Source organism: Tamandua tetradactyla, chromosome 14 (assembly GCF_023851605.1).
Source record: "Tamandua tetradactyla isolate mTamTet1 chromosome 14, mTamTet1.pri, whole genome shotgun sequence".
Classification (NCBI taxonomy): Eukaryota; Metazoa; Chordata; class Mammalia; order Pilosa; family Myrmecophagidae; genus Tamandua; species Tamandua tetradactyla.
This window is the reverse complement of record NC_135340.1, coordinates 92682084-92702864: the sequence shown is the minus strand read 5'-3', so window position 1 is coordinate 92702864 and position 20781 is coordinate 92682084. Positions and strand designations below refer to the sequence as shown.

Sequence of the window (20781 nt, the reverse complement as noted above, 5' to 3'; positions counted from 1 at the left end):
TCTTGATTGAAGAAAACTAAGAGACAAAAAAGATATGCTAACTAAAGACAGCGTGTGATCCAGTATTCCCCCCCCCCCCCACAAAGGACATTTTGGGGACAATTGGGGGAAAATGGATAAGGTCTGTAGCTTAGATAATTGCATTGTTTTAATGATAATTTCCTGATCTTGATGACTACACTGTGGTTATGTAAGAAAAAGTTCATATTGTTAGGAAATACACAAGAAGTATTTAGCAGAAAAGGCTATAATGTTTCCAGTTTATTCTTAAATAATTCAGAAAAAAAGAATTTGAACTTATATACATATACAGAGAAAATAAAGTAACTGTAGTAAAATGTTAACAATTGGGGTGAAAAATATATGAGAGCTCCTTTCACTACTTTTATAACTCTACCATAAGCCTGAAATTATTTCAAAATAAGAACGCAAAACTTTAGAAAAATAAACCACTTCAAAGGAAATTAAAAGAACATAGAGTATTAGACTCATTATGAATCAATCACGGCATTCTCTCCCTAACTTTTTCAGTTTTGGTGTGCACACTCAAAGTGTCATCATGGCGTCTCTTTCCTTCTGCCTTTTTTTCTTTTTTACCCAACATTATTTCATGACAATCCCCTGCACTGACAAAGTGCAGAGACCTACTGCTTTCTAAAGGTGGTACAGTGTGGCTGCACCTGCTGTCAGAGCTGCCTTCCTCTCGTAGGGAATTGTAGTTATTTTCCATTCATTCATTACTTCTTTTTTCATTCATTAATTCTTCAGTGCTTTTATTTATTGTGAAAAATTGTAATAAAATGTCAGTACAAATATCATCATTAGTTGTCAAACGCCCCATTTTCTTACTAAACCTGGGTGTGCTGACCCCTGTGCATCACCAAAGCGTCACACGTGGGTCATCAGACGTCCCTGAGACACATGAAATAGAATAGCTGGCTATTAGAATAGCCTCTGTGGTCACAAAAATGCGCCACACATTTTGGGTGGTGAGCCCAATTCTCTGTGTGCAAATATGTTGCTAACAAGAGTGAGTAAAAGATGTGGGAAAGTTAATGTCAGGGAACAGGTATATGTATGCGGGGCAGAGGAGCAAATGTGCTCAGGAACCCTCTTCCTTTGAAAGGAAACATCATATCTTCTATTATAACACGTGTCAATTTTGAGGAATAGCAGTAAAACATGCATCCATCTTGCACCCTCACCTAAAAACTGACCTGTGTCTGATGCTCCTTTTATCTACAGTATGGACAGATGAGGAAAATACATGGATTAAAAATAAATTAATAATGGGGGAACAAATGTTAAAATAAATTTAGTAGATCAAAAAAAAAAAAAAAAAGAAACAAAAAACCACATTCTGACATCCTGAAGAATAAATACATTATCAGCCCGAAAAAACAAAACAAACAAACCAAAACCCTGACCTGTATCTTTGAAGTCTGCCCAGTGCCCCTCTTTGGATCCCCTGTCTTGCCTTCCCTCTGTGCTGTTCTGAGTTTTATGCTTTTTTATTCCTCATTTTCTTTTTAGTTTTTACCACGTGGGTAAACATGTGTCTGGGTTGTGTGTTTTCCTTAAGCATCCATTTTTTTTTAAAACTTCTTATAATCTAACTCACAGTTATGTATTCTGCAACGTGCTGTTTCTTCTTCAAAATCACAGGATGCAACCATGTTGATGTCAGTAGCTGTACCTCATTCATTTTCCCCATTGTATAGCATGCCATTCTGTGATCACACCACATTGTATTTGTTCATTCTCTTATCTATGGATATTTGGACTATTTCCAGCTTGTGGCTATTAAATGCCGTCATCTACATCTTTATGTGTACGATAGTGTCTATGTGTAATATGTAGCGCCCTTCTTTCCTTCCTTTTTCTTTCCCTCCTTCCTACATTCCTCCCCCACTTCCTTCCTTCATTTTTTTTTTTTTTTTTGTCAATATTTTCATGGACCTGATTATGAACTCTGCTCATGTCACTTACTGACTGGATGATGTCAGGCAAGTCATTTTATCTCCCTGAGCCTCTGTTTCTGTTTACTTGATTTACTCAAAAAAAAGGTTTGAAAGTATGTTATGCTCTATTTTAACTCTAATAAACAATTTATGCAGGAAATTTTGGTCTTTTGCATGCTGTTACTACCTCTATAATTTAAACCTCCAGATAATTTTCACTTTCAACCTTTCTATGGACATATTTTTTTAGATGTGTCACATAAAGAACATTCAGCTGAGTTTTGCTCCTTTGTGAATTCAGTCTGACAATTTCTGTCTTCAACCCTCACATTTAGTCCAGCCACATGTATTGGAATCACCCATATATTTGGATGTATTTCTACTCTCTTGTGTTTGTGCTATTGGCCATACTTTTTAAATATATTCTTTCTTATTTTATTCTTCCTTCTCTTCGTCTGTTGGCTCAATTAAAATTTATATTCTTATTCCAGTTATTTCCCCCTCTACTGGTTTGAAAATCACACTCTCTATTTCAATTTCTTAAATGATTATCTTAGAAATTTTAACACGTAAGCTTAATGAATTTTGATATCATCTAATTTATCCCAGTGTTGCACACATATGCTTTCCCTTTCTGTTGTTTTTATTGATGTATGTGTGTGTGTGAAGGGTTATCCTGTTTGAATAAAATATTCTAATTGCAGTGATGCAATTGAATACATCTTTCTTGTCTATGATTGAAGTCATTTATTTATTTTTTCATTAGTCATGAATATATTTCTCCACACATCTGCAAAAAAGTAAATTGTTTTTATTTTATCTAGTATTTGAAATATATTTTAAAATATACATAGGGAATTGAGAGTTAATTTTTAATTTGTACAGAGTTTTGTCTTGCATGATGGAAAAGTTTTGATATTTGTTCTAGTTTGCTAGGTGCTGGAATGAGATATGCCAGAAAGAGAATGGCTCTATTTTTTTTTTCCAGAATGGCTTTTAAAAGGGGGAATTTATTTAGTTGCAAGTTCACAGTTCTAAGGCCATGAAAATATAGAAATGTCTAATCTAAGGCATCCAGGGAAAGATACCTTCATTCAAGAAGGCTGATGACATTTAGGGTTTTTCTTTCAACTGGAAAGGTACATGGTGAACAAGGCAATGTCTGCTAGCTTTCTCTCCAGGCTTCTTGTTTCATGAAGCTCCCTGGGGGCGTTTTCCTTCTTCATCTCCAAATGTCTCTGGCTGTGTGGGCTCTGCGCTCTAATTCTCTGTGGCTCTAAAGAGGGACTCTCTCCAAAATGCTTTCTCTTTTAAAGGATTTCAGTAAACTAATCAAGACCCACCTGGAATGGGTGGAGTCAAAACTCCATGGAAGCCATCTAATCAAAAGTTACCGCCCACAATTGGGTGGGTCATATCTCCATGGAAACAAACAAAAAGCTCCCAGCCAGCAATATTGAATGAGGATTAAAGGACATGGCTTTCCTGGGGTCCACCACAGATTCCAACTGGCACAGTGATGCTGGTGGTGGCTGTGCCCAGCATTGTAGATGTAATTGATGTCACTGAATTGTACACTTGACAGTGGTTAAAGTGGGAAAAATTCATGTTGTATATATATTCCCATAATTAGTTTTTTTAATTACAGAACAGTACAACACCAAGGGTGAACCCTAATATCAACTATGGACTTTGGTTAATAATATAATTATAATTATATTGGTTCATTAATTGTAACAAATATACTATGCTAATACAAAATGTCGATTATAGGGAAAACTCTGTGTGGTGGAGAATTGTATATGAGAACACTGTACTTTCTGCATGATTTTTCTGTAGAACCATAACAGTTCTAAAAATGAATAAAATTTTAAAAAGTTAAATATTTGACACTCCAGAAACTAATTGCAGCAAGTAGTGTTAAGTATGGGATGGAATCAAGCTAAATTATTCTCTATAACGATGGTCAATTTTCTCAACATTCAAAAAAAAGTTGTTGCATTTATAATATATTCTTTGTAGGAATTTCACTCTATATCTGGAAAATTCATTTGAATAAATTTTTCAGTGCTTAGCCATATAGTTCAGATAACTAATACATATTAAAGTTTGTGCTTGGGTCTGTGACTACAGAAAGAAACGACACAATCCCTTTAATTGAGAGTGCAATTTAGTTAGGGAAGCTGACAAGAAAAGCAATTATTCCAAGCAGTGTGTTGGGTGCTGCACGGAGACACAGGGTGTCATGAAGATACAGAAGAGTAGACAGTAACCTTGGGAGTGAAGATGTCTAGAATGCTCATGGGGAAATGTCCCAATGAGCGAGGACACCAACGTCCCGTGGGTTGGCTCTCCATTTGACCAGATTCTCATAAGGATGGTGCAACAAATTAAATTCCGGGGAACTGTCCAGGGGCAAAAGCAGGATGGCCCTCATAGTGAATATTGGGATTTGTCAGTGTAAATTTCTCCATTTAATGATGACATAAGACAAATTTGATTTGATATACTATTTTATCAAAACTAAAATTCTGGGAGCTCCACTGATGAGAGTCCATATGAGGATTTATTTTTTTCTTGTTCATTTTCCTCAGTGAGGCAGTGTGTTATGGTCCAATAAACAGTGATTTGGTAATGGGGAGCCCTTGATGCCAGCCCTATCTGAATATGAATGTGAATGTGATAGGACGTACTATCATCCACATTCTTACTCCTGATTTTCTCTCTATCAAGGAATCTGACACACCTGCAACTTTTGTGTAGTTTCGTTTGCTTTTCAGCTGGTTGCACCCTAACCAGCAGTTGATTTGGCAGCACAGAGCAATGGCCACTTTCTGAAACAGTCTGTCACTGGGGCAGCAACTGGGGTGCGTCTGAGTTCTGGCCAACCAGCAGGTGGTCAGAAGGAACAGGAATGGCCCTTTGTGGGTGAGGAGAGCAGGCGTCTTCCCTAAAGCTGGTGCAGGACAGCGGTGGAGGTGAGCCATGTCAGAGGCAGAGCCTAGCAGAGTGGGTCTCCAGCAGGCACAGGTGTTGGCCAGGAGAGATGTTGGGACTAAAGCTGCAGGAAGATGGTTGATTGGGCGGACAAGGGCCAACCAAGACACATGTGTAGATGATTAGAATCCCTCGAGGAGTGTCAGAAATGCCCGCGGGTGGGAAATCTCTTGGGAGACTGGCTTTCTTGTTAATAGGGAAACATGGTTTGTGTGCTCTACTTTGAGACACAACAATGGAATGAAGGGATTGTCCCCTCACCCCCAGGAGCCTAAAGTGGCTCAGACATCTTTTTCATCTCTAACCCCTAATTTCCTAACAGAGGCAACAAGTAGGGAAAACTACAACCTTTCTAAGGGTTACGTCTAAAATACGAACTAGATGACTTTTAAAGTTCAACCTCTAAAATAAGTCTGTGTTTAAAATAGCTAGATGGACAAAAGAGCAAATATAACCCCGCAATGAACTGGAATGAGCATTCCTAAAATCAATTTTCTTAAACAGAAACGTGTTTGATTTCCTCCCCAAAAGTGTGACCTACAGAAAAGGGAGTCATTCTCACCTGTTCTTTTCTGGCAGTAATTTGCATGTTAATGATTGAACAGTCTCAGACCAGTCGGTTGGATAATGAACTTGGCCAAGGCGTGTTGTATCAGAGTAACCAATGTGGACAGCAGTGGAATATGGAATATCACCTGGAAAGGGAGATTAATCATTAACAGACCCTGTTAATACACTTGGCATTTTAAAGGAAAACATACCTCTTCATAACGCAATAAAAGAGCAAATGCACATATTTAGTATTGCCTGCTAGAACTGCCAGACAAGAAAATTATGCTGAAAAACAGTATTCTCATTTGTGAGGATGGTTTCTAAAATGGATTAATACAAACAGGAAAGTAGTTATCTATTAAAATTTGAATGATTTCATATATGTATAGCATTTCTTCACTAATAAGACCAAAGTGAAAATTCCTGAGCCAGTGAAATAATGGCATTAAAGTGATTAAAACTCAAAAGGTGCTGTGAGTAGGTGATGACCAGTGCTCTAGTTTGCTAGCTGCTGGAATGCAATATACCAGAAATGAATGGCTTTTAAAATAGGGGAATTTAATGAGTTGCTAGTTTACAGTTCTAAGGCCGAGAAAATGTCCCAATCAAAACAAGTCTATAGAAATGTCCAATTTAAGGCATCCAGGGAAAGATACCTTGGTTCAAGAAGGCCGATGAAGTTCAGGGTTTCTCTCTCAAGTGAGAAGGCACATGGTGAACACAGTCAGGGCTTCTCTCTCTGCTGGAAGGGCATATGGCGAGCAAGGCATTATCTGCTAGCTTTCTCTCCTGGCTTCCCGTTTCATGAAGCTCCCCGGGAGGTGTTTTCCTTCTTCATCACCAAAAGTCCCTGGCTGGTGGACTCTCTGCTTCGTGATGCTGCAGCATTCTCTGCTCTCTCTGAATCTCTCATTCTCCAAAATATTTCCTTTTATAGGACTTCACAAACTAATCAAGACCCACCCAAATGGGTGGAGACATGTCGTCCCTTAATCCAGTTTAACAACCATTCTTGACCAAATCACATCATCCAGGGAGATGATCTCATTACACTTTCAAACATACAGTATTGAATAGAGATTATTCTACCCTTATGAAATGGGATTTATATTAAAACATGGCTTTTCTTAGGGGACATACTTCCTTTCAAACCAGCACAACCAATTATGACTGCTTCTTGTAAACCAGGTTACTGAACTCCTTCTCATGTATTTAGAGAAAATGAAGAATTACACTGGGTAGAACACTGAGAACTCAGTAGAATATTGTTTTATTCTTGCTCCCCAAGAGAAATTGATGTGGTTTTTTTTTTTTTTTTTTTAACATGGGCAGGCACCGGGTATTGAACCCGGGTCTCCAGCACGGCAAGCGAGAATTCTGCTACTGAGCCACCGTGGCCCTTGATGTAGTTTTCATATGAACCAGTTGTAGCAGGAAATTAAAAATAAAAACCCAGCAAAGAGGAATCAAAAGATAAAGAGACACTGGTGCTCCCCAGCACTGGGGAATGTGTCCCCCTTTGCAGAGGCACCCAGCATTTAGCTCTGAGTATACTGTCATGGAACAGATACTGGGAGGAAAGGAGACATGCTGGGTTGTGGGGTCCTAGATGGCAAATAAAATCTTCAACCATTTGGTCCATACTCACTGGCAGAATATTTCATCTGGACGAGGCTATGAGTCAGGAATTGGGGAAGCAAGGGAATGATGAAGGGGGTGTCTCTTCCTTGGAGACACCAAGCTCACAGCTTGGAGACATCTAGCTCACAAATATGGGAAATAAATAAACATATTTTAAAAAGCCAGTCCCAATATATAGAGAGGTATGTGTTAGAATAGACATGGAATTCTTTCATGGAAGGAATGATGCACACACTACCTGGAAGAGAATAGACAAGCAATCAATGGTTATGGATAAATGAGAAGTGAATGGGAGAGGGCATTCTGGGTAAAGGAAATACACTGTGTGTAGGAAACAAGTAGCTGGATTTTATTAGAGCATGATTGTCAGGAGGGGTGGGGAATAAGTGTCAAGAAGCCAAAATAGGAACACAGAGGTTCTTTCCAAAGACTCGGCCCTTGTATTAATTTATAAACCGCGTGTGAGTGCTTGCTAGCTTGCTTTCTGCATTTATCTTTGTTAATATTAAAAAGCTTTCATTTTTTCCCCACTTTGTAGCGAACATCTGTGAAAATGTTCTCCCAGCCTGGCATCCTTCTCTTGGGAACAGTCTCTTGGTTCTTTAGAGAACTAGCTTCTTGCCTGGCTGCAACCCCAGGGCTCCCCCAGGAGCTGTTTTCTGCTCACATGACCTTGCTTCCTGTCCCAAGCTGGCCTGCCATGGTCTTCTGTCCCTTGACCACAGTTGGCCCTACCCTTAGTCCTTCCAGTGAGATGTCCTTGAATCTGAAATAGACGAAGAAGTGGAACTCCTTTCTGGTCATGGGAGCTCAAGATTTGAAACTCTACCCATGAGGAGTTATGTTCCTTCATCACATAGAGAAAGGTGCTGTGCAGTGAGAGAAATGACACACAAAGAGAAGGAGAGAGGAAATGCACACCAGGTCTTGGTGAAGTTCAGACCCCTTCTTCAAGTTTTCTTGAAGTCTAACTGTAACCCTGGCTTTCTGTGTTTGGGTTGTTAACTGTTTGTTTGGATCATCTGGTTATCCTTTGTATTCTACCAGTAAGCTTACTAGTTCAAGCTCAAACTAATTTGAGTTGGGGTGCTTTCATGTACAAAGAAATGAATCCTTATTAATTGACCCTGAGATTCTTGAACTGAATGCTGAGTCCACTTATTTTCATTCATTCATGTTTAATAATCAAGTATTTGCAGATGTGAAATTTTCTCTGCATATATCTTTTGATACAGAGAGTCATCATTACATTGTTTTCCAAATTATCAGTTTCTGCGGTCTTGAATTGCTTTTTAATTTTTGTTTTAAATTTGTCCCATCTCATCCTTAGCTATTGAACCTCATTGCTCTGATAACAACAAATACTTACATCATTACAAAACAGGGCCAGATAATGTTCTAAGCTTTTTATGAATGTGAAGTCATTTAATTCTCACATACACCCTATGAGATAAGTACTATTATTATGTATCTTTCATAAATGAGGAAACTATGGCACAAAGAGTTCAATTCACACAGCAAGTGTGGAGCATTGCTGAGAACTGAACATAAGCTGTCTGACTTCTGACACCATAGTCTGAGAGCAGTTGAGATGCTAAACTGCTACCTCCTCATTCCTCTATATGTGGAGAAGGCCAATCCAGATATTTCCAGCAACTGAGAGAGCCAGAGAAGCCAGAAGAAGGGTCAGGACAAGCATGTACTGCCCCAACACTAAAGAAGCAATCCCCAAGAGGCAAGCGTGTGCACTCAAAACCAGCTTTCCAGTTGGAGCCGGTGTGATTTGGGCCCACGCTGAGAGGAAGAGGGGAAAGGGAGTGGAACTGAGTTCAACAGTCTTAGAATACGGCCAAGAGAAACAACAGTCTCTAACCAACAGATTTTGCCCTTATCCTTTGTTGTTTATTTGATCGATCAAAAACTGGAAAAAAATTGGTTAGAGTCTCCACTGCCATTGTGATTTTTGTCAGTTTCTTCTTCAAATTCTAGTAGTTTTTGTTTTATACATTTTAACACCATGTTACTTGGTTTTAATTCGGCAAAGTTCACGGATGGTATATGTTCATTGGAGATATGTTTATGTTGGTTATATTTTCACTTTAAATTGTCTCTTTTTATTCATGTAGCAGAGTCAGAAATGTACTCACATCATATCCATTTGAGCCAAATGAACTTTAACCTTGATAAACTAATGGTCTTGAATTTCTTTTTAATTTTGTTTTAAATTTATCCCATCTCATCCTTAGCTATTGAAACTCACTGTTCTGATTATAACAAATACTTCCATTATAACAACCAGGGCCAGATAATGTTCTAAGCTTTTTATGAATGTGAAGTCATTTAATTCTCACATACTCGCTATAAGTATTGGGCTTAAATACTCTTCTCTTGAATAGCTCAGCCTTCCAGGTGAAGGTGTGGTTGTCCCAATATCCTCTCCTGCCGCTCTCCTGCCATTTCAAGATGGTGTCTAGTTGGCTATGGTGGGAACGGTGGAGAACAAGGGAGCCTTGGGTCTTTGCTCAACTCCATTCTGCGTGGCTGGGCTGGGTCATTTGGCTGGTAACTAAGATATTTTCTCTTTCTGTAAAGAAAGAAAGCTTTATTGAGTAAAAATGAAATCAGTCAGATATATATTCAGTTTGGTTCAGATTTAGCTGATGTCCATTTGCAGGAGAGAACTGGGGCAAGGAGGAGACATGATGTTCTAGTTTGCTAGCTGCTGGGATGCAATATACCAGAATCAGAATGGCTTTTAAAAAGGGAATTTAATAAGTTGCTAGTTCACAGTTCTGAGGCCGAGAAAATGTCCAATTAAAACAAGTCTATAGAAATATCCAATCAAAGGTATCCAGGAAAAGATACCTTGGTTCAAGAAGGCCGATGGTATTCAGGGTTTCTCTCTCATCTGGAAAGGCTCATGGCGAACACAGTCGCAGTTTCTCTCTTGGCTGGAAGAGCACATGGTGAGCAAGGCGTCATCTGCTACTTTCTCTCCTGGCTTCCTGTTTCATGAAGCTCTGCGGGAGGCGTTTTCCTTCTTCATCTCCAAAGGTCACTGGCTGGTGGGCTCTGCTCTCGTGGCTATGTCGTTCTTCTCAGCTCTCTCTGAATCTCCACTCTCCAAAATGTTTCCTCTTTCATAGGACTGCACCCAAATGGGTGGAGACATGTCGTCACCTAATCCAGCTTAACAACCACTCTTGACTAAATCACATCATCCAGGGAGATGATCTGATTACAGTTGCAAACATACAGTATTGAATAGGGGACTATTCTAGTTTTATGAAATGGGATTTGATTAAAACTTGGCTTTTCTAGGGGGCGTACAGCCTTTCAAACCAGCACACATGATGATGCACGCAACAGCAGACCAAGAAAAACAATCTCCTGTTAGTTGTGCAAGCGGGCACCACACAGCCGGGGTGAGTCATTTAGCAGAGGCTGGGGGACTCGATGTTTAACGAACAGGGATAAAACCAAGGTAAGCACAGAGCTTTCAAGAGAGCAGAGGGCCAGCACATTTAGAGGATAAGCTGGCGTAGGGACTGGCAGAAGAACAGTGGTGAGTGCAATCAGAGCTGGTTCAATGGGGAACACGGTGACATTCTCACAGCCCTTGGGTGATGTGACCCGCTCCTGCACATGCTTTCCACGGTAGCTTTAACACTCCTCAAAGAAATGGCCCTTCTGTTTCAGGTGAGTGCCACAGTTGATGCACACGTAACACTGGGTGGCGATGCCCATCCTTGTAGCTTCACAAAGACGCTGACAATGCCGGGGCCACACTTGTTGCACATGGGCAACTTTTGAGCCTTACCAATTAATGCAGCCACTTTGGTGACCGAGCTTAACACTTCTGAATCCTGAGGGCTTGTTGGGATCCCCTTTCTCCTGAGACTCCAGAATTTCCTGCAAAACCAGGAAGGAAGTGGACAGCTTTGGGGGCTCATTCAACTCCTGTTTCTCCTGAAGCATCTTGTAAACCCAAGATTCTTGGTCTATGATGAGGCCACTTGGAGAGTGAGATGGTCTAAGGATCTGCTATTGGTCTCCTCCCTGCTGGCTTCAGTCTGTGATTCCAAGGTGTGGTTGCAGTTAGAGGTGCTCTCAGAAGAGTGGAGGCCATCTGGGCTGTTGAATTGGTCTGCAATGCCCCTGGGGGCAGTCCTGGAGGCAGGTGAGGCACTTATGGCATTTTGGTTGTGGACTTCCTAGGTGCAGGACTTCTGGAGTTCAGAAGCTAAATTCACCTTGTATGGACCTTGTTTCCCTTCCTCTTTCTTCAGAGGAGACCAGATTTTATGTTTCAGATCCGGCTCCCATAAGAGTCATGCTGTCTGTGCATCCCTTGATTTTGTTCAGTGCTTCCAAGTGTGTCTTATTGCTAGTAGTTTCCCCACTGATGGCTGTGATAACATCTCACATACATGAATTAGTGATACCTGCCTCGTGTCTGGGAAGGACCCCAGAAATGGCGAGAGACTGTTTGAAGTCTTTGCCCCCCTAAAGTCCTCGCTTCTCTCTTCTTGTCACTCTCCGTGAAGATAAAATACGATGAATATCCCTTTCCTACAGCTCTTGGGCAGGGATTTATCACGATTTCTTCTCTTCTTTGTGATACAATCAGAAGAGTATTTTCAGGTCTCTACAGCATATAGAGTATACATAACCTCATTCAGTTTAATTTTCATTATAACTCAGCAGAGTACATGACATCATGCCCATTTTACAGATGGGAAAAGTGAGACTTTGAGAGGCTTAAGTTCCAGTGGGAACACACTAAGTTACTGATGGCAGCAAAACCTGTCCCAGGGCTTCTGATTCAGAGGCCAGTGCTTACATCTTTTACATACAACTAGGATCTTGTCTACTTCAAATTCTGAGTGTTACGGAAGGACGTGATGGCAAAAGGTGGATGGGGTGCGGGCATGGCCAGATATGGACTGTGGGCACCTCTTGCCTGTGTGTAAAGATAAGGAGGTAGGGGTGGGAATAACAAAGACCTCCAAGCTTCTCTCTACAATGAAGAGAAAGAAATAAAAAAGAGTGGCGTGACTTCCAGAGAAGATGGCGGTTTAGTAAGACGCGCGGATCTTAGTTTCTCCTCCAGAACAGCTACTAGGGGAGTAGAAACGATACAGAACAGCTCCCGGAGCCACGACAGAAATCAAAAAGACAGTGTACCCCATCCTGGAATGGCTGACTGGCTGAGAGAACCCGCTCCAGTGAGATCGCCGAGGGGCGCGGGCTTCCCCAGGCGGGGCAAGCCCCTTCCTCCTTCCCGGGCCGGCTGGCAGAATTGGGCAGGCAGTCTCCTCAAGCCGCAGCGGCTATTGCCCCCCCCATGCATGGCCCCCCGGACCAACTGGGAGAATTGGATCGGAAATCCCCAGGCTGCGGAGAACGGTGACTGGGGTCCCTTCCAAACAAGTGACTCCCCGGTCCGGCTGGGAACAGTGCACTCTCCCGGGCTGCAGCGGCTGGCGCCCTCCCGCCACGCTTGGCGCCCCGGGCCGACTAGGAGATTCAGACGGGCGCTCTCCCGGGCCGCGGTGGCCGGCGACCCTCCCCGCGTTCGGATCCCCGGGCCAGCTGGCACTCTTCCAAGCCACTTTGGCTGGCGAACCTCCCTCAGGGCGAGAGTTTTCCAAAGTTAAAGGACCCACAGCACCTTTTACTGGTGGGATCCGCAGGCAAATGTGTGCCACGAGCGCCACCTATTGGGCAGGATAAGAAAAACAGAACCCAGAGATTTCACAGAAAAATCTTTCAAACTGTTGGGTCCAACACCCAGGGAAATCTGACTAAATGCCCAGACGCCAGCAGAAGATAACGGATCACGCTCAGAAAATTGAAAATATGGCCCAGTCAAAGGAACAAACCAACAGTTCAAATGAGATACAGGAGCTGGGACAACTAATGCTGAATATACAAACAGAAATGGAAAACCTCTTCAAAAACGAAATCGATAAATTGAGGGAGGACATGAAGAAGACATGGGCTGAACAAAAAGAAGAAATAGAAAAACTGAAAAAACAAATCACAGAGCTTATGGAAGTGAAGGATAAAGTAGAAAAGATGGAAAAAACAATGGATACATAAAATGATAGATTTAAAGAGACAGAAGATAGAATTAGTGATTTGGAGGATGGAACATCTGAATTTCAAAAAGAAACAGAAACTATAGGGAAAAGAATGGAAAAATTTGAACAGGGGATCAGGGAACTCAAGGACAATTTGAACTGCACAAATATACGTGTTGTGGGTGTCCCAGAAGGAGAAGAGAAGGGAAAAGGAGGAGAAAAAGTAATGGAAGAAATTATCACTGAAAATTTCCCAACTCTTATGAAAGACCTAAAATTACAGATCCATGAAGTGCAGTGCACCCCAAAGAGAATAGACCCAAATAGGCATTCTCCAAGACACTTACTAGTTAGAATGTCAGAGGTCAAAGAGAAAGAGAGGATCCTGAAAGCAGCAAGAGAAAAACAATCCATCACATACAAGGGAAACCCAATAAGACTATATGTAGATTTCTCAGCAGAAACCATGGAAGCTAGAAGACAGTGGGATGATATATTTAAATTACTAAAAGAGAAAAACTGCCAACCAAGACTCCTATATCCAGCAAAATTGTCCTTCAAAAATGAGGGAGAAATTAAAACATTCTCAGACAAAAAGTCACTGAGAGAATTTGTGACCAAGAGACCAGCTCTGCAAGAAATACTAAAGGGAGCACTAGAGTCAGATACGAAAAGACAGAAGAGAGAGGTGTGGAGAAGACTGTAGAAAGAAGGAAAATTAGATATGATATATATATATAATACAAAAGGCAAAATGGTAGAGGAAAATATTATCCAAACAGTAATAACACCAAATGTTAATGGACTGAATTCCCCAATCAAAAGACATAGACTGGCAGAATGGATTAAAAAACAGGATCCTTCTATATGCTGTCTACAGGAAACACATCTTAGACCCAAAAATAAACATAGATTGAAAGTGAAACGTTGGGAAAAGATATTTCATGATTTCTATACACTAGTAATGAACAAGCTGAGGGGGAAAGCAAGAAACGAATCCCATTTACAATTGCAACTAAAAGAATAAAATACCTAGGAATAAATTTAACTAAAGAGACAAAAAACCTATATAAAGAAAACTACAAAAAACTGCTAAAAGAAATCACAGAAGACCTAAATAGATGGAAGGGCATACCGTGTTCATGGATTGGAAGACTAAATATAGTTAAGATGTCAATCCTACCTAAATTGATCTACAGATTCAATGCAATACCAATCAAAATCCCAACAACTTATTTTTCAGAAATAGAAAAACCAATAAGCAAATTTATCTGGAAGGGCAGGGTGCCCCGAATTGCTAAAAACATCTTGAGGAAAAAAAACGAATCTGGAGGTCTCGCGCTGCCTGACTTTAAGGCATATTATGAAGCCACAGTGGTCAAAACAGCATGGTATTGGCATAAAGATAGATATATCGACCAATGGAATCGAATAGAGTGCTCAGATATAGACCCTCTCATCTATGGACATTTGATCTTTGATAAGGCAGTCAAGCCAACTCACCTGGGACAGAGCAGTCTCTTCAATAAATGGTGCCTAGAGAACTGGATATCCATATGCAAAAGAATGAAAGAAGACCCGTATCTCACACCCTATACAAAAGTTAACTCAAAATGGATCAAAGATCTAAACATTAGGTCTAAGACCATAAAACAGTTAGAGGAAAATGTAGGGAGATATCTTATGAAACTTACAATTGGAGGCAGTTTTATGGACCTTAAACCTAAAGCAAGAGCACTGAAGAAGGAAATAAATAAATGGGAGCTCTTCAAAATTAAACACTTCTGTGCATCAAAGAACTTCATCAAGAAAGTAGAAAGACAGCCTACACAATGGGAGACAATATTTGGAAATGACATATCAGATAAAGGTCTAGTATCCAGAATTTATAAAGAGATTGTTCATCTCAACCACAAAAAGACAGCCAACCCAATTACAAAATGGGAAAAAGACTTGAACAGACACCTACCAGAAGAGGAAATACAAATGGCCAAAAGGCACATGAAGAGATGCTCAATGTCCCTGGCCATTAGAGAAATGCAAATCAAAACCACAATGAGATATCATCTCACACCCACCAGAATGGCCATTATCAACAAAACAGAAAATGACAAGTGCTGGAGAGGATGCGGAGAAAGAGGCACACTTATCCACTGTTGATGGGAATGTCAAATGGTGCAACCACTGTGGAAGGCAGTTTGGCGGTTCCTCAAAAGCTGAATATAGAATTGCCATACGACCCAGCAATACCATTGCTGGGTATCTACTCAAAGGATTAAGGGCAAAGACACAAACGGACATTTGCACACCAATGTTTATAGCAGCGTTATTTACAATTGCAAAGAGATGGAAACAGCCAAAATCTCCATCAACAGACGAGTGGCTAAGCAAACTGTGGTATATACATACGATGGAATATTATGCAGCTTTAAGACAGAATAAACTTATGAAGCATGTAATAACATGGATGCACCTAGAGAACATTATGCTGAGTGAGTCTAGCCAAAAACTAAAGGACAAATACTGTATGGTCCCACTGATGTGAACCGACATTCGAGAATAAACTTGGGATATGTCCTTGGTAACAGAGTCCAGCAGGAGTTAGAAACAGGGTAAGATAATGGGTGATTGGAGCTGAAGGGATACAGACTGTGCAACAGGACTAGATACAAAAACTCAAAAATGGACAGCACAATAATGCCTAATTGTAAGTAATCATGTTAAAACACTGAATGAAGCTGCATCTGAGCTATAGGTTTTTTTTTTTCTGTCTGTTTGTTTGTCTTTTTTTTTTGTACTACTATTATTATTTTTATTTTTTTCTCTATATTAACATTCTATATCTTTTTCGGTTGTTTTGCTAGTTCTTCTAAATCGATGCAAATGTACTAAGAAACGATGATCATGCATCTATGTGATGATATTAAGAATTACTGATTGCATATGTAGAATGGAATGATTTCTAAATGTTGGGTTAATTTCGTTTTTTTTCTTTAATTAATAAAAAAAAAAAGAGTGGCGGAGTAAGGAGGCATGGAGAGGAGACACACAGGACTATAAGACAGAGAGAAAAGGGTGTGCTTATGATATGGCAGCTCATTAATCGTCCCACCTTGCTCTCTTCATCCACAGCAGTTCATGCTTCCACCCCTCGTTTCTTGCCATTATAAGGTAAAGTAAAAAATAAGATAAAAATTCCTTTGATCATAATACATAACATGTAGAGGTCCTTTTTCTCTAGCATTGAGACTCAAAGGGACATAAAGCAGAATTGGGGTGATTGCTTACCACCACCAGGTTAAAACAAAACAAGGCTCTGGGGCCCTGGAATTTGTTAGCACTGGAACTGGCAAACCCTGGCCATTTTGGGGAAGACTGTCCAGAACTGTGTGTTATGGACCCAGTCAGTCTGCATTCATTTTTTGTTTTTTTAATGCAAATCTCAGCTTCAAATTCACCAGCCTCCTTTGGAATTTAAAAGAGTTCTAGGTTGTTTAAAGGTTGAGTGGAATTTCTGAGCTGTTCACTGGTCACAGTCTACTAACCCTCCCAATTAGCACGAGACCACTGCATTGTGTAAACGCCACTCAGTATTCAACAATGACTAACCGCTCCATTTCAGACTGTTTACTTAAGTGGAGCTCTCATACACAATTGATGTTTCTGGGTATTTAAACTATTTGACTCCAAGAGATTAGGCAGAGCAGGTAGGGGCCCAAATCACCCATTCCCCTATCCCTTCTCACCCTCCTACCCCTTGGCCACCACATCCCAGCGTTATGGGTGACCCTTTCTAAAACTTGTCCTGCTATTGAGCTGTGTCACTTAGGGAAACTCTTGTCTCTACCTGAGCCTCAGTTCCCTTATTTGCAAACTCAGGGGGTCAACCTGGGTAATGCCAAAGGTCCTTTCACCTCTGAGGTGCATGGTTTGAGGAAGTAGATGAAACATCTTCTTCTCTGATAAAATTCAGACATATCTATTATTTACTAATAGAGGCTGGATTCTGTGTGTGTGGATTAGCCATCAGAGACAGTACTGCCTGTGGGGAACAGGGCCGAGAAGGGACGAAGGGATGTCTAAGATAGCTATTCACCTCATTTGTTGTGGAGTGAGGTGAGCTTTTTCTTACCCTTACTTAAGAAATCTTCAGTCAGGTAAACGTTGGGCATTAACCAAGTGCATGGGTTAACTGAGTGTTCGAGTGTGATGTCCTTTGGGGTATGCAGAAGAGAGGCTGAGTTCTCACTTGGCTTGATGTTGGGGAAATCAAGGACAGTCTCCTTTTATACGAGGAAAGGAGTCCCAGCTGACATCTGGAATGAACTCTATTTCTTTCTTATCTCTGTCTGGGCCTGGTCTTCCCCATTGCCAGGACATATTTTGAACTTATACTTGACTCTTTATTTGAAAAAATCTTCTCTTTTTCCCTTCTGCACATCCCACTCATTTCTTCAAAGTCTAGTTTTTATTTTCCCTTATCACTCTGCCTCTTCTTTGCCCTCATTTATTCAGCAGTGACAACACGCTGGAAATGGTGTTTTCTATGCCCCAAGGCAGCTGTGCGCTTCTGGAGTGCAGATACCATATTTTACCAGTCTGCATCCCTTCCCTAGACTGGAAACCCTTGGAAAGCAGAACCCGTGACATTCTTTCTGCGGTATGCCAAACACGTATGTGACACAGATGACATTCAGCATTTGTTGAACTGATACACGAATGAATATCACTAAGCACCTGTTAGTGAGCTCTACCTTGATGAATATTCTGGGAAGAATATCCTTATTTGAAAATACACCTGAAGCATTATTTCCCCACCTCTGAACAAATGCTTCTTTGGAAGGATTTAAGGCCGTCTGATGTTTTGCAAACATGTCTACATTTCGGGGTCCACTTTGCCCTTCTGGGCCCCCATCGTGCGATGTATTTATTCTTCCATCTAACCTTCACCAGGCACTCCCATGGTGACATTTTCTTCCTAAGAGCCTCGAGTCTGGGAGAGAAATAATTCCCTCCGTGCTCTCTGCAGCCTCACTTGGCCAACATGCGCAGATTCAATCATATTTTTAAATCTGGTAAATTCTCTATTTGGTCATGTAAATAGGGCTCTTGCAACACCCCCAGGTCATCAGCAGTAAGTCACCAAGGCTGTCCGTAGTGAGAAGGGAAGCAGAGGTGGGCGCTTTCCCCAAGGCCAAGCCATTCACAATTCCCCGGGCCCAGCTCCCTCCGTGTGCACCTGCTCACTGAGTGGCACCGTGAGCTTTGCGTCGCGGGGGCCTCTAAGGTGCCCGTGGCCTTAAGAGCCTCCGAGTGCTGGGCGCCCTCCGTTTGGGCATCCAGCCCTCGGTTCTGGCCCCGGGGGCAGCGCGGCGCAGTCCTGGCATGCTAAGTGGGCAGCACTGGGGCGGCTTTGTTTCTCTCGGCCTGTCTCTAAGGACGCCACTTCCCTCTGCATCTTAATGGGCTGCTCCCTCCCCCGCTCGGCCCTGGACCCCTGGCCGGGGGTGCGGCGCCCCTCGCTGCCCGGTGAAGGGTTCAGGACCCCGGGGAGCGGGTGTACTGCGCAAACCTAGACCAAGCAAGCGAGGCGGGGGCGCCTGGTCCTCAGACCCGTCGGGCCCAAGCACCCGCGTGGGCCCGAGGGGGCGGCCGCCCGCCTGCCTCCCCGGGCCAGCAGGGGGTCCCCGTCTTCGCGGGGGGGAGGAGCGAAGGGGGAGGGGGTCCCGCCGCCTGCAGCCGCAAGTATCGCGGTGCTACGGCTCGGGTGGGAGAGCGGCGGGCCGGGCTGCGGACGGCGTGTCCCCCGCCGCGCGACTAGAGCTGGCCGGGGAGGGGGAGGCCGGGCGGGAGGAGGAGGAGGGGGAGGAGGGGAGGAGGAGGGGGGAGGAGGGGAGGGGAGGGGAGGAGGGCGGGGCGGCGGGCAGGGCCGGAGGAGGCGCCGCGCTCGCCCGCCCGCGCCGTCCTTTGTGTGGCCGAGGCGGCGGCGCCTGAGCCTGCGCCGGCCGCGCCCGGCCCCGGGGGGCCCCCGGCTTCGCGCCGCCCCTCCCCGCGCCCCCGCCCGGCGCGCGCCGCTCCTGCCCGAGCAAGATGGCCACCCCGGCGGCGGTCAACCCTCCGGGTGAGTAGCGGCCCCGGGCCCCGAGCGGCCCCGGCGGGGTGGGGCGGCGGCCGTGGCTCGGCGCGGCGCGCGCAGCATCAGCACCAGCCGCGGCAGCATCTCCTCCCTGGCCGCCCCCACCCGCCTGCACCCGCCGGTGCGGGGGCGCCCGGGGCCGCGGCCTCGGGAACCGGAATCCCGGGATCCCTGCAAGGTCCGAAACAACAACAACAACAGAAAGAGCCCAAAGCACCCTCCGCCTCCCCCATCGCGTGCATTTTGCTCTTCCGGCGTCAGGGCATCGGGCGGTGCCGGCGGCGGGTCGGGTGCGGTGCTGACGGAGGGAAAAGTTTGGAGCTCGGATTCAACAGGGCAGAACTCCCCGCGCGGCCCGGGCCCCTGTGCCCTTTGCCGCCGGACCCGGTGTGCCCTGAGCATCCCCGGGCGCCGCCTGTCATGACGGCGTGCGGCGTCCCCAGCCCTGCCGGGGCTCGGGCCCTGCCGGCGGGGGCTGAGCTGCCCTCCAGGTGCGGTCTGTGCCATCCGTGCCCCCTCCGGTAGTTCGAAAATGGAAAGAGTTCCTTGGCAAGTGGGAGTGTTTCCGTCGCGTTGGAGTCGTGGAAGGGAGGTTTGGTGCTAGTAGGGAACTGCTGCCTACCTGGTGTGCGGGGCTGACCGCGGGGTGCCCGGGGAGGGGACGCCTCGTCTGGCACCGCCAAGTCCGGAGTGTTGTGCGCTGAGTACTGTGGTGGGGGCACCGGGGCTAGATGCAGCAGAGGTCCTCAGGGGTGCCTCCTTAGGGACCCCTTGGTCGGGGTAGGGGGAGAGCAGGAGAGCCTTGAGCCACAATGCCTAGCCAAGAAAGTCAACAGAGAGTTGGGAAGGAAGGATCCCTTCCCTGTAAACTGGCCGGGGAAGGGTTTTTGGAGATTGGACATTTAAGCTGGACCTTGGTGAAGCGGAAGGTTTAGCTTTTTGGAGTCAGGGGCTGCGGGGGCATTGCAGGGGGAAAGGGATAGCATAAGTGATGGTGGACTTGCCTTAGCACGCGTCCTGGTCAGGAGCGGTTGGCGCCCTGAGAATTCAGAGGGAACCGTGGGTTTTAGCTCGCAGTGCCTTGGATGTGGCCCGGGCTTAGAGGGCTTTGAAAGACAGGCTAAGGAGTATGGACTCTCTTTTTCCACTTTAAAGAAAGCCGTCATTGGTTTTGAACAAGGAAGTCACGTGGTCGCTTTCTTCTGGAAGCTTATCAGCTCTAAGTAGGTAACACGGAGGAGGGAAGCAGACCACCGGGCGGGGAGGCCGGGTTGAAGTGACCCCTGGGAGGTCAGCGTCAGCAGTGGCCCCTGGAACAGGGAAGAAGGGCAGAACTGGGGTCAGGGTGAAGGGGAGCAGAGGTGAGGAGCCTGCTTAACCCCAAGGAAGGAGGTTCCGTGAACAGAAC

General features: G+C 44.0%; 1 protein-coding gene and 1 pseudogene across 3 annotated transcripts in view; one reads left to right on the top strand and one right to left on the bottom strand.

Moving 5' to 3' along the window:
* Positions 1-10544: 10544 nt before the first annotated feature.
* On the bottom strand, positions 10545-18152 carry LOC143655515 (PDZ and LIM domain protein 1 pseudogene; annotated as a pseudogene).
* A 1136-nt stretch (positions 18153-19288) lies between these two features.
* ARNT2 (aryl hydrocarbon receptor nuclear translocator 2) overlaps positions 19289-20781 on the top strand; it is a 192400-nt gene continuing 190907 nt past the window's right edge. For all 3 annotated transcript variants that reach the window (XM_077128517.1, XM_077128518.1, XM_077128516.1), the window contains exon 1: positions 19289-19358. In XM_077128517.1, the coding sequence (XP_076984632.1) occupies positions 19328-19358 (31 nt within the window). In that variant the 5' untranslated portion in view covers positions 19289-19327. The remainder of the gene's footprint in view (positions 19359-20781) is intronic.